General features: G+C 36.4%; 1 protein-coding gene across 1 annotated transcript in view; it reads right to left on the bottom strand.

The window, feature by feature from the left end:
* GNB4 (G protein subunit beta 4) overlaps positions 1–14175 on the bottom strand; it is a 67728-nt gene that overhangs the window by 10149 nt on the left and 43404 nt on the right. Inside the window, exons 3-8 of the mRNA XM_043473675.1 lie at positions 9328–9366; positions 8540–8646; positions 5732–5795; positions 4192–4354; positions 3121–3187; positions 2812–3013 (exon numbers count right to left, since the gene is read on the bottom strand). Of these exons, the coding sequence (XP_043329610.1) occupies positions 2812–3013; positions 3121–3187; positions 4192–4354; positions 5732–5795; positions 8540–8646; positions 9328–9366 (642 nt within the window). The remainder of the gene's footprint in view (positions 1–2811; positions 3014–3120; positions 3188–4191; positions 4355–5731; positions 5796–8539; positions 8647–9327; positions 9367–14175) is intronic.

The raw sequence follows: 14175 nt of genomic DNA, 5'->3' as shown, positions 1-14175 counted from the left end.
ACATACAAACAGCAAAGGGACACACGAAAAGATGCTCGACATCACTAATCATCAGGGAAATGCAAAAATAAAGATATCTTAAAAATCTACAAATATTTAAAACTATAGAAGCTACTTCTAAATAACTTCATGGATCAAAGAGATCAAAAGGAAAACTATAAAGAATTTTTCACTAAATGAAAATGAATCAAAATTTGTGGAATGTAGCAAAAAACGATGCTTAGAAAGAAACTTATAAATTTAAGTTCCAATATTAGAAAAGAAGGTTTCAAACCAATGATACCAGCTTCTGCCTTAAGAAATGAGAAAAAAAAAAAAAATGAGAAACAGGAGAGCAAACAAAACCCATGTAAGCAGAAGAAAAGAAATAATAAAGATAAGAGTGAAAAATCAATCAAAGACTCTTTGATGCCAAAAAATGGTTCTTTGAGAAGATAAGTTAAAAAAAAAACTGATACAGTTGTGTCTGACTCTTTGTGACCCCATGGACTGTAGCCCACCAAGCTCCTCTGTCCATGGGATTTTCCAGGCAAGAATACTGGAGTGAGTTGCCATTTCCTTCTCCAGGGGAATCTTCCCCAGCCAGGAATCATATCTGGATCTCCTGCATTGTAGGCGGATTCTTTACCAACTGAGCTACCAGGGAAGCCCTGATAAACCTTTAACTAAATGCATTAGTTTGCTAGGCCTCCTGTAACAAAGGATCACAAACTGAATAGTTTAAACAACAGAAATTTATCATTTCATAGGTCTGGAGGGTAGAAGTCTGAAATCAAGGTGTCTGAGGCCTAAAAAGGGTCTGTTAGGACAATCTCCTTGGTTTATAGATGGGCTATCTTCCTATGTCTCTTCACACTGTTAACACTGTGTGTTTGTCTTAAATTTCCCTTTTCTAAGAGCAAGAGTCATATTGGATTAAGGGGGACCCCAATCCAGGATGACTCAACTAATTAATTACATTGACAATAGCTGTTTTCAAATAAGGTCACATTCTGAGGAACTGGGGGTTTAGGACTTCAACATGTAAATTTTTAGAGGTATTCAATTCAACGCACAAGACCAATCAGGAAAAAACTAAGAGAGATATTACTATCATGAACGAGATACCCTATAGATTCCATAGCTATCAAAAAAAAAAAATAAGGGAATATTATGAACAACTGTAAGCTAACACATCTGAAAACACAGGTTACAGAGCCAAATTTCTTTAAAGGCAAATTACCAAAGCTTACTCAAGCAGAAATGGATAGCTTAAGTAGGTTTAAATCTAATTAGGACATTAAATTTTTAGTTAAATTTCTTCTCACACAAGAAAATTTCCTTGGCCAGACAGAAAATTCAACCAAACAATTAAGGATGAAATCTTATCAATTCCACACAAAGTGTTAGATTCCCAGCTCCTCCTATGAGTCTAGCATTAAGCTAATACCAAAGTGGGAACAAAATTCCTCAAGAAATGAAAAATCATATCGTAACTTATCTATATGGATGCAAATTTTAAAATTACAACAAATAAAAATCCACCAGTAAATAAAAAATGATTAGGCATTATAGGCAAGTGAGGCTAAATGTAGGGTTAGGTTAATATTTGAAATTCAACTCATGTAAATTCACCATTTAGCAGACTGAAAAAGAAAAAACCACATGATCATCTCAATAGATGAAAAAGGGGCATTTGATAAACTTCGACACTCATTCTTGATAAATCTGCAGCAAACTAGAAACAGAAGAGATCATCAAGTTGATAAAGGTGGTGGGATGTGAGATGGACAGGATTGGGATGTACCTGCTCTAAAATTCTACTCTGCAAGCCAGGTTGGCCTAATAGCAGTGGAGGTCACAGAGCCTTTACTTTCTCTGATATTCTCTAGAAGGTGATATAAAAGTGACTGTCGATATATACATGATAAATAAAATTTATCCCAAAAATATCTTCTTGCAAAAGAAGATCAGAGTACATCTTATACATATAAATAGTAGCAATTACAGTACTTTTGGAAAATCTAGTCATCTGTATACATTCTGACATCTGATCTGCATAGTATAATTTACCTAAGTCAAGGAGTATCCCACTTTCTAATACCCCTCCCCTCAATCCTGACTGATAAACCATTTTGATTGTCATTCAAAATGCCTTTTGGCTTTAATTTATACACGTATGTCTATTTACTTTCGTATATACGGAGTTATTATCTGGCTTAATCTATTTGTGGCTACATGTCTGAATTATTTTTTCCTTAATATGAAGGAGCTTATAAATAATTTATACTATTTACTGAGCATCCATCTCGTTTCATTTAGTTTCCACACCACGGTAGCATTATTCCTACCAAGGAATGTGTGGCTCACAGAGGTTAAGTAGCCCCCCTGGTCTCACACAGCTGATTCCCAGATTACTAAGATTCAATCCAGGGTTTGGCGGATTTCAAAAGCTATGCTCTCTACAGTAAACAGTCACCTCTGTCTTTCTGACTGCTCTCTCTTGGGGTTGTTCCCCTGACTGTGGAGAAACAGGACACTGTTCTCCTCTGAACAGAGCTGATACTCTGGATCCACTTTTTTTGTTCAAGATTATCTTGCCCTGTAAATCTAGAAATTAAACTTATTCCTGTTCCCCTGCAAATGAAGACTTAGGCCTATTAAAACCTTTCCATTAAAAAAAAAATCAAACTTTTATTATTTGGGGATTACATGTTGTTAAGAGCACTTTATTTATGGAATCCTTAAAGGGAATTTGTTGTTAAAATCATACTATGGAGTTCAAGACTTTATACGCACAATAAACTTTCCTTAGAAATGCTGTTCACTTACACTGACAGCATTAATATCCGACACGTGCCCAGTGAAAGACTGTCTGCACATTCCATCTCGAATATCCCATAATTTTGAAGAGGCATCACAAGCACCAGAAACAAAAGTCCTCATGTCAGGACTCAGAGAAAGACTCATCACATCTCCAGAATGCCCAGTGAAGGCAGTGGTCTGCTGGGCAGTTTCAATGTCCCATAAAGCACTATGGTAAAAAACAGACAGAAATAATTAATGACTGTTCTCCCCTCTTACATTAGTTCCTACTACCACGCTCAACCTCAAATTAGTAATCTTCTGGAATAAACTTACCACGTTGTGTCTCCTGAACTTGTAACTATTTGGCTATCATCTAAAAACCGACAGCAGGACAAGTAGCCTAGAGCATAGAGATAACAAATGTTAGGTTATCACTGATTAATTCAGTTACCATACAAAATAGTAATATGTATTTTAAAAATATAATACCTGGGCAACAAGTGTTTGTTAGTAAAATCTATAGTTCTACTTTTTTTTTTAGTTCTACTTTTAATAACTTCCAATTCTATGCTGCCTGCAACTTTATTTTACCAACAAACCCTCTCTTAGGTATTCACTATGTCAATGACTCTAAAAGTTACAAACTTGAGTAAAAGACACAGTCCCTTCCACCTACTACAATTACCTAAGAGAAGGATACTCCTTAACACAAATATTATCTATTATCTATAGCAGATTGGGTTAAGTACCTTGGAGAAATACTTTAAAAACCTCAGTGAAAGCTTCATTAAAAAGGTGGATTAGAAAAAAAAAAAGTGGATCCGAATGCTCAGAATTCACCAGTTGTTCAAAATATGGAAATAGCAGGAGAAATACCATTATAGAGATTTTATAAAAAGCATAGCCAAACAGTACTTCCAAGAATTCAGAGAGGCTGAAACCTGGTAAGTGGCAACAAATTCCTATGAACACTGCTAACCAAATACTATACTGATGAACTATGGTGTGTACACTAATAAAGCAATGCATTATTACACAGTGGAAAAATACTTCATAAATGTAGCTTGATACAAACTTTCAATTACCTAATGAAGCATCCAAATACCATAATTGTTATAGGTTTGCAGAGAATACAGAAAATCATATTTGCTTTCTTTCTGTATTCATTATTGTTTGAATTTTTGCAGTAATTTCTACAAAGCAATACTATTTTTAAAAGAAAAACAGAAGTAGAGTCATCATTTGTATAATTATAAAAAGTCAATGCTTCTCAGATTCACAGTAATTTCCATTCTCACTTGAACATGAATCCTTTGGTCAGTTGAGCCCCTTTTGTCCCTCTTTCTCCTTCATCTTCAGAGAAGTCAAATTTGGGAGGACAGGACAGTATGTAGCGAAGCTCACCTGTGTGACCCGGTAACTCTCGGCTCACTCTCACATTCCCCTCTCTGGTTTTTAAGTTATATATAGAGCAGATGTTGTCCAGCCCTCCACAAGCAACGTAATTACCAGAGGGAGCATAAGCGCAAGTCATCACCCAGGAAGACCTCAAAGGGATAGCATGCATCTGCAGAACAAACACAACATAAAAACTAAGATTACAAAAGTCATTGATTTTTCAAACCTATTTACAGTGAAGCAGATATTACTAAAACTTAAATATATCTTAAAAATAAGCAAGTAAAATAAAGAATACAATGAACTGAGAAACTGAATAAAGAAAACCACAACGCACACTAAAATGCCCGTTATATTTTCTACATATTGCAAATCATTTGGATTTACTTCTTTTCAGAATAGTTCTTTTCAGAAAGTATTCTTTTAGGAAGAACAAAGACACAGAATGTTTCAACACTAATAGAGCTGTTTGAAATATTAAGTATAAAATGTTAAAAAAAAAACTTAATATAATTCTTGGCTTTTTGCAGTAGTGTTCAAAAGAGGAATTTCCTACAACAGAACACTGAATACAAGAACTGGAGTTGAATAGAATGGTCCTTCCATGAAGAACTATGTTGTTCTAATAACTCGTATTCTGGGCTTGAACAATGGTAATAGTTTGCACTGATCTATTCACACCATTGTCTGATGTCTTATTACCAAGCATTCGCAAATCAGGTAGCACAGTTTAATGTGAATGGGAACATCAAGGCTAAATGGCCCAGACACAGAATCAACATATTGTGTGATTACTATGCTCTTACTTAACCCAAAAGAGTATTTTTCATTTTAGAAAAATATAGCTGAAAGTCATTGACTGACACCAAAAAACTAATAAAACTGTTATATTATAAATCTATCCTAGCTAGCTTTTTAATTCTCAACCAGGCTGAAATTACTGTTTGCTTCACAAAATAGTACTTCTAAATCTTTAATGGAGACAGTGGTATAAGTGGAAAACATTTGACTTGTGAGCATTTTCTTGGAGCTTTTCCACTACCACTCAACACCTCTACATCAGGAATTCTTTCCAGGAGACATATTAGAAGAACTCACTAGTTTTTACCACCAAGGGATATAAACAAGTTGTAATCTGCCTCCAACCTATTGAATCTTCTGAACAGCCCAGAAACACAAATCAATGCCTAGCATTCCAGCTTATCCACAACTAAAAATAAAAACTATAAGGTCACTGTCACATTAGGAAATGGGAACTTCACAAAAATCATTTATATATAAAACTGATGCACGCTGTCTTTTAATATTTGCGTATGAAATATGGGATTCAAGACACATTGAACTGTATTCCTAGAGTTGTCTTTGGGAATAAAGGGCTAAATATTAAAAGCAAATGCTAAGCCTAAAGAGAGGACCTAAGTAAAAATTAATGGAATAAATTTATCCCAGGAAGAAATTATAAGCCTGAAGTAATAGAATAAAGGAAAGAATTGGTTTATCAAACCAAATAAAAGGTTATATAAGAGGATGATTAAAAAAATTCTACCTTATTTGTTGTATAGCTATCCCAAATAATTAATTTTCCATCTTGGGAAGCACTGACTAGTAGCCTAGAGGAGCAAACACAAAAATAATGTGACACTTAGAGGAAAAAAGTAGTTTAAATTAATTATGCATTGCATTAATGTAGAACAGTTCAGAAAAGACAAATATTATTTTTCTAATAAAAAACTTGATACCAGGAAACATTCTCAACTTAAAAAATATATATTCTGCATGCCAAAAATTGTCAACATTAAAATTTTTTAGAGATTTTACTAAAAATGTCTCTGGTTATGATTCAGCTTTTTCATGGTGACAACATTCTAGGTAATAGTCACGATTTTGGTAGCTCTTAGTTGACTGGTTTAGTACGTACTGACTTAAATATAATGACAAAGGAGTACATGTAAGTCTAACAACCATGTTTCATTCAATCTAAAAATATCAACTGAGAGCCTGTGACGGAAACGGTGTGTTAACGGCACAACATAGGCGATACCTCCTACCCTTGGGGCCTCTAGCATCTGGTGGAGATAGGATGTTTACTAAAATAAATGAGGTAAGTGAAAATAGTCAGAGGAGTAGTATAAAATAAAGGCCATAGGAAAACAAATGAGGGACACATAACTAAGTTACTCAAGTAGTCTGGCAAAAGAAAACACATCTTGAAAAAACGGAATTTTGAAAGCTGGAGAAATCGGTATTCTATAAAGAGGGCAAGTTCCATGGCAAGAGGTGGAAAAATACAATGGGTGTTTCAAGATCTGTGAATTTCCCAGTTACACAGACTTCATAAGAAATGGAAAAAACAGTTGGGAAAAGCAGACTGGGCTTAAACAGCAGAAGGCTCTGTCTGCCAGGCTAACTAGGAACTCTTGACTGAAGTTACAGGCCACTGAATTTTTTGTTTTCTTTTGGAATTTTATTTTTCACTACGGGATAAATTCAAAAGATACAAAAGGATAGATACACAGTGAAAAGAATCACCTCTGTGTTCCTATCACTCAGCCACCCATTTCCCTTCACTACAGGTAAATACCGTTATGAGGTTCTTATGTAGTAATCACTGTAAGTTTCATGAAAGGGCAGATATAACCACAGAGTATGGGATGGAACTAAAGCTTTTTTAAAAACAACTGGTATCATCAGCACTGAGTTGAGAAAAAACTTAAGTAACAGGTTGATAATCAGAATGAGCAGAAAGACAGGTGAGACAAGTGCTTTGCTGACACGTCGTGTTCTGTGAAGATTAACAGTCTTGAGGAAATTTTAAGTAAGAACCATTAACATTTTCAAATGATTGTATTTTGAGTTATGTATTTGCTATCTCAATGGTTAGATTACTGCTTATGTTAAATTTAAGAAAAAATTTGGCCTAGGAAAAAAAAAACATTTGGCCTAGCTTTACGTTGGTTGTCAGTTATATACTTTCGTTTATCCCCTCCGAAGAGGCACAAGTTCTATTTTACTGTATTCAAGAATCCTATTTACACTGAGATGTGGGAACCATTAGCAACAGGTAGCAACATTTTTGGATTCTCCTGGAAGAAGATAAAAAAATGTGCAACATCTATTAAAAATTAATTGGTTGGGCTTCCCCGGTGGCTCAGTGGTCAAGAATCCACCTGTCAGTGCAGGAGACATGGGTTCGATCCCTGATCAGGGAACATTCCACAGGCCACAGAGCAACTAAGCCCGTGCACAACTGCCGAGCTTGTGCTCCAGAGCCTGAGAGCTGCAACTACTGAAGCCTCCATGCCCCAGAGCCTGTGCTCTGCAACGAGAAGCCCCCGCACTGCAATGAAGAGAAGCCCCCGCTCACCACAACTGGAGAAAAGCCCATGCAGCAACAAAGCCCAGCACAGCCAATGATCATAATAAATAAAGAAATTTTTTAAAATTAATTTTTAAAATCTGTACTTATTTGGCTACACCAGGTCTTAGCTGTGGCACAGGGGATCTTTGATTTTTGTTGCGGCATGCAAGCTCTTTAGTTGTGGCATGAGAGCTCTTAGCTGCAGCATGTGGGATCTACTTCCCTAATCAGGGATCGGACCTGGGCCCTCTGCATTGGCAGTGCAGAGTCTTAGCCACTGGACCACCAGGAAAGTCCCCCCAAATAATTTTTTAGTTAAGAAATTTTCCCAATTAGAGGGACCAAATCAAAGGAACAAGTCAACCATTACGGAAGCAGGGTCAGACACTGTGTAGTATTGTCAGATTCTCTGGAAAAAGCACAGACCATACTGTAACCCTGTGAACAAGTCACAACCAACCATTCAACTGCAATCCAGACGGCGGCTGTGTGTGTACGTGCATGCACTCTCACTACACACACACTTGTAGGGTGTGGCTGGGGACTAAAAGAAGTATTCAATGAAAATGTCTTTTTGTAATTCCATTCTTCATGAATTTAGGTAATGAATAAATTATAGCAATATCTGGTAACTTGTACACAGCAGTATTCAACAAATATTTCCTTATTACCTGAAATTTCAATGTTTATTATGCAATAAAGCTACCCTGACATGTTAAAAAACAAAGTATAATACCCGGTTGCAAAGAAAAGAAATCCTAAACACTTTTCCTAAATCATTTGATAAAGGGTATTTCTGAGAGGTAAATTTCTTTTCCATATTAAAGGTTTCTAAACTTTTAAAATGTCAATGAATATTTTCATTAAAAGCAAAGCAGTCATATTAGATGCATTTTTTTCAAACACTTCATAGAAATAGGTTGTTTCTAATGGAAAACGCAAGTGATGAGTCAACAAAACAATTTTGCAGGCAGTTTGAAAGTGGCAGGTACAAACCTTGAATCGTATCCCCAGTGCATAGCATAGATTTTAGCTAGGTGACCCCTCAGCGTACGTCTCGTTCGCATCTGTATTCGACCCACGGAATCCATATTTGACGTGATCTTTAGGAAGTGATGAGAATGTTATTCTTTAGCTTAGACACAGCTCAAAAAATAAAGCAGAAACAATTAATTGGCAATAAAGTAGACATAAAATAAATGGACAGTTACTGAAGATATTTTAATATAATTCCTATGATGCTCAAGAAAAAGTGTGATTTATTTGTACACCTTCCAATAAGAACGTCTTCTATAGACTAATAAGTAAAAAAACAGACATACCTTCCAACCTTAGTAAAAAAACAGCCACAAATAAAAAGTTAATAGATGATCAAATAGTAAAATATTTATAATTTTAATTATTTAAAGAAAGCCAATTTTTTATTTAGATAGCACATAAAATATCCTTAATAAAAATGAGCAATTTTAATTAATGAAACTTTCCTAATAGTTTATATAAAGAAAAAACTTAATCAGGGCATATCAAAAAGAAGCAGAAGCTACCTAAAAAGAAACATGTTATATGAATCTACATATTTTATAATATTTACTTTTTCACAGACTTTCATTTTCACAAGTATGTTTTAAAAGGCTCTTGAACAGCATCTGACAAATTACAAAGCCTTTTTAATAGAGATCTCATTTTGCTTTCAATTAATTACTAATAAATAGAATCTGTCATTTGCATCATTGTCAAGCTATTTCATGCAAATTAGTAAAAGAAACTGAGGAAGAAAACTTTACCTGAACAAGTGTTGCATCATTACATGCTTTCCTAGCATCCTGAAATAAAGATGATTATACATTTAGACATGGAAATCCCTAGATATGATTTAAAATAAGGTTTACATTGGAAATGTAGATTTGAAATATGCTCCTTAGTGTAGTACCCAATCTTTATTTTTAAAAGGTTTATTGAGAAAATTCACATAATATAAAAATAACCACTTTAATCATTTTAATGTGTGCAGCTGGATTGGTTAGCATCTTGACAATGTTGGGCAACCATCACCACTACCTAAATACAGAACATTTCCATCACGCCTGAAAAAAGAAACCCTATACCTTCCAATTCCCTCTTCCCCCACCGCCAGGTGATCACTAATTTACTCTCTAATGGATTTGCCCATTCAGGACATCGCACACAAATGGAGTCATACAATATATGACTTTCATGTGTCTGGCTTCCTTCATTTAAATGTAATGTTCTGAAGGTTCATTCATGTCGTACCACATGTCAGTATTTCATTCCTTTCTATGGCTGAGTAATATTTCATTGTATGAATATACTACATTTTGTTTATCCATTAATTTACTGGATGGACATTTATGCTGTTTCTATTTTGTAGTTTTATGATTAATGATGCTGTGATTATTCATATACAGGTTTTTGTGTGTGATGTGTATGCCCAATTCTCCTGGGCATACAACTAAAAGTAGACTTGGTGGGTGATATGGCAATTATGTTTACATCTCATCTGTTTGTTTTTGGTTTTATTTCTATTGCCTTAGGAGACTGACCTAAGAAAACACTGGTATGATTTATGTCAGAGAACATTTTGCCCATGCTCTCTTGCAGGAGTATTATGGTATCATGTATTATATTTAAGTCAGAGAAAATGACTTTAAAATAAAGACTGTTACAAGAGACAAAGAAAGACACTACATAATGATCAGGGGATCAATCCAAGGAGAAGATACAATAATTGTAAATATAAATGCAACCAACATAGGAAAACTTCAACAAATAAGCCAAATATGCTAACAGTCATAAGAGGAAAAGTTGACAGTAACACAATAATCATTGGGAACTTTAACGCCTCAATTACAGCAATGGACAGGTCATCCAGACAGAGAATCAATAAGGAAAAAGAGGCCTTAAATGACACATTAGATCAAATGGACTGAACTGATATTTATGGAGCATTTACATTCCCACCAACAGTGTAGAAGGGTTCCCTTTTCTCCATAACTTCTATAGCATTTGTTGTCTTTGATGATGGCCATTCTGACTGTTATGAGATAATACCTCACTGTAGTTGTAATTTGCATTTCTCTAATAATTAGCAATGTTGACCATCTTACCATGTGCCTTTTAGCCATCTCTCTGTCTTCTTTGGAGAAATCTCTATTTAGATCTTTCCCCATTTGCACAGGTTGTTTATTTCTTTGATATTGAGCTATAAGAGCACTTTATATAATTTGGAGATTAATCCCATGTTGACTGCTTTATACGTATTTTCTCCCATGCAGTGGGTTGTCTTTGGTTTTGTTTATGGCTTCTTTTGCTGTACACAACTTTTAAATTTAATTAGGTCCCACTTGTGTTAGAGAATGTTCTGATTTCATTCTTTTCCATGGAGCTGTTCAAGTCTTCCCAGCACCACTTATTGAAGAGACTGTCATTTCTCTACTGTATATTCTTGCCTCATTTGTTGTACAATAATTTTTAGAGAAATGCAAATCAAAACTAAAATGAGATATCACCTCACACGAGTTAAGAAAGACCATCATCCAAAAGTCCACAATCAGTGAACGCTGACGTGGGTGTAGAGAAAAGGGAACCCTCCTACACTGTTGGTGAGAATAAAAACTGGTAAAGCCATCATAAAAAACAGTATGGAGGTTCCTTAAAAAACTAAAAATAGAACTAGCAAATAATCCAGCATTCCACTCCTGGACACATATCCAGAGAAAATTGTAATTCAAAAAGATACATGCACGGACTTCCCTGATGGTTCAGCGGTTAAGAATTCACCCACTGCTGCAGGGGACATGGGTTCAGTCCCTTCTCTGGGAAGATTCTACATGCCAAGAGGTAACTAAGGCCGTGTGCCACAATGACTGAGCCTGCGTGCAGCAACTACTGAAGCTTGTGCACCCTATTGAGGGAGCTCATCCTTCAGTTCAGTTCAGTCACTCAGTCATGTCCGACTCTCTGCCACCCCACGGACTGCGGCACACCAGGCTTCCCAGTCCATCATCAGCTCCTAGAGCTTATTCAAACTCATGGCCATTGAGTCAGTGATGTCATCCAACTGTCTCATCCTCTGTCGTCCCCTTCTCCTCACGCCTTCAATCTTTCCCAGCATCAGGGTCTTTTCAAATGAGTCAGTCAGTTCTTCACATCAGGTGGTCAAAGTATTGGAGTTTCAGCTTCAGCATCAGTTCTTCCAAAGAATATTCAGGACTGATTTCCTTTACAATTGACTGGTTTAATCTCCTTGAAGTCCAAGGGACTCTCAAGAGTCTTCTCCAATTGATGTTCAAAAGCATCAATTCTTCAGTGCTCAGCTTTATAGTTCAACTCACATATCCATACATGACTACTGGAAAACCATAGCTTTGACTAGACAGACCTTTCTTGGCAAAGTAATGTCTCTGCTTTTTAACATGCTGTCTAGGTTGGTCATAGCTTTCCTTCCAAGGAGCAAGAGTCTTGTAATTTCATGGCTGCAGACACCATGTGCAGTGATTTTGGAGCCCCCCAAAATAAAGTCTCTCATTGTTTCCATTGTTTAGCCATCCATTTGCCATGAAGTTATGGGACCAGATGCCATGATCTTAGTTTTCTGAATGTTGAATTTTAAGCCAACTTTTTCTCTCTCCTCTTTCACTTTCATCAAGAGGCTCTTTCGTTCTTCACTTTCTGCCATAAGGGTGGTGTCATCTACATGGCTGAGGTTATTGATAGTTCTCCGAGCAATCTTGCTTCCAGCATGTGCTTCATCCAGCCCAGCATTTCACACAATGTACTCTGCATATAAGTTAAATAAGCAGGGTGACAATATACAGCCCTGACATACTCCTTTCCCAATTTGGAACCAGTCTGTTGTTCCATGTCCAGTTCTATATACAGATTTTTCAAGAGGCAGGTCAGGTGGTCTGGTATTCCCATCTCTTGAAGAACTTTCCACAGTTTGTTGTGATCCACACAGTCAAAGGCTTTGGCATAGTCAATAAAGCAGAAATAGATGTTTTTCTGGAACTCTCTTGCTGCTTTGATGATCCAACAGATGTTGGTAATTTGATCTCTGGTTCTTCTGCCTTTTCTAAATCCAGCTTGAACATCTGGAAGTTCACCGTTCATGTACTGTTGAAGCCTACCTTGGAGAACTTTGAGCATTACTAACGTGTGAGATGAGTGCAGTTGTATGGTAGTTTGAACATTCTTTGGCACTGCCTTTCTTTGGGATTGGAATGAAAACTCAGCAGTGGCCACAGGGCTGGAAAAGGTCAGATTTCATTCGAATCCCAACGCTCATCTTTAGGTACTTGATAAGTAGTCTGGGGCCCTTGAGGAGGAAAAGGTCCAGGGCCCTTGAGAAGGAGAAAGGGGTCTGAGGCTCTCAAGGAGGAGAAAAGGACTTTTTTTTTCTCCATTGCTTTGTATTAGTCAATATAACAATGTTATCTTGCTTAAGGACATGTTTCTCCTTAACAAGAACCTTCTGACTAATCTTGTTAAGATGTATGTTGTAGGGGTGGGTCTTTCTATTGTTAGTTCTAATCCTGTTATCTTATACTGTGGGAGTGGGTCTGGTAAAACCCTTTTATTGTAACAAGATATAAAGCTCCCTTGCAAAGACTAAGCCTCTGTCCCCTTTCTGATGTCTATGTCAGAAGTTTTCCCTGTCCCCTTTTATACTTTAATAAAACTCTGCTACACAAAAGTTCTTGAGTGCTCAGGCCTGGTCCCTGGTCCTGAAGTTAAATCTTCTTCGGAGATCACGAATCCGACATCGTTCACCGTAAGCTATCAATATGCTCCACAACAAGAGAAGCCACCACAATGAGAAGCCCATGCACTGCAACTAGAGATTAGCCCCTGCTCGCCACAACTAGAGAAAAAGCCTGCAGACAGCAACAAAGACCCAGTGCAGCCAAAAGTAAATACATAAAAATTTTTAAAAAGATACAGGTATGTCAATGTTCACTGCAGCACCATTCACAATAGCCAACACATGGAGGCAACCTAGATGTCCATCAATAGATAAATGGATAAAGAAGGGATGGTACATATATATACAGTGGAGTATTATTCATCCATAACAAACACTGACATAACGACAATGGACCTAGAGATTAGAGATTATCATACTAAGTGAAGTAAATCAGACAGAGAAAGAAATATATTGTATGATATCACTGATATGTGGAATCTAAAAAGATGATTACAGGGAATCCCCTGGTAGTCCAGTGGTTAGGACTCTGACTACCCACTGCAGGGGACATGGGTTCAATCCCTGGTGAGGGAATTAAGATCCTGCATGCCAGACAGCTTGGCAAAAAAAAAAAAATCATTACAGATGAACCTATTTACTAAACAGAAAAAGATTCACAGACTTAAAAAAAAAAAGTATGCTTCCCAATCAAGAAAGATGACAGGAGAGGGATAAATTAAGAGTTTGGGATTAATACATACACAGTACTATATATAAAATAGATCTTCAACAAGGACCTACTGCATAGCACCTGAATCTCTACTCATTATTCTGTAATAACCTATAGGGGAAAAGAATTTTAAAATGATTGGATATGTTAGGTAGGAAGTTAGGCATAAGCAATGAGGGGTGAAAAGGATGCAAGCTA

This window comes from Cervus canadensis, chromosome 7 (genome assembly GCF_019320065.1).
Source record: "Cervus canadensis isolate Bull #8, Minnesota chromosome 7, ASM1932006v1, whole genome shotgun sequence".
Taxonomy (NCBI): domain Eukaryota; kingdom Metazoa; phylum Chordata; class Mammalia; order Artiodactyla; family Cervidae; genus Cervus; species Cervus canadensis.
The sequence above is the reverse complement of the archived record's forward strand: the minus strand, read 5'-3'. Positions and strand labels throughout refer to the sequence as shown.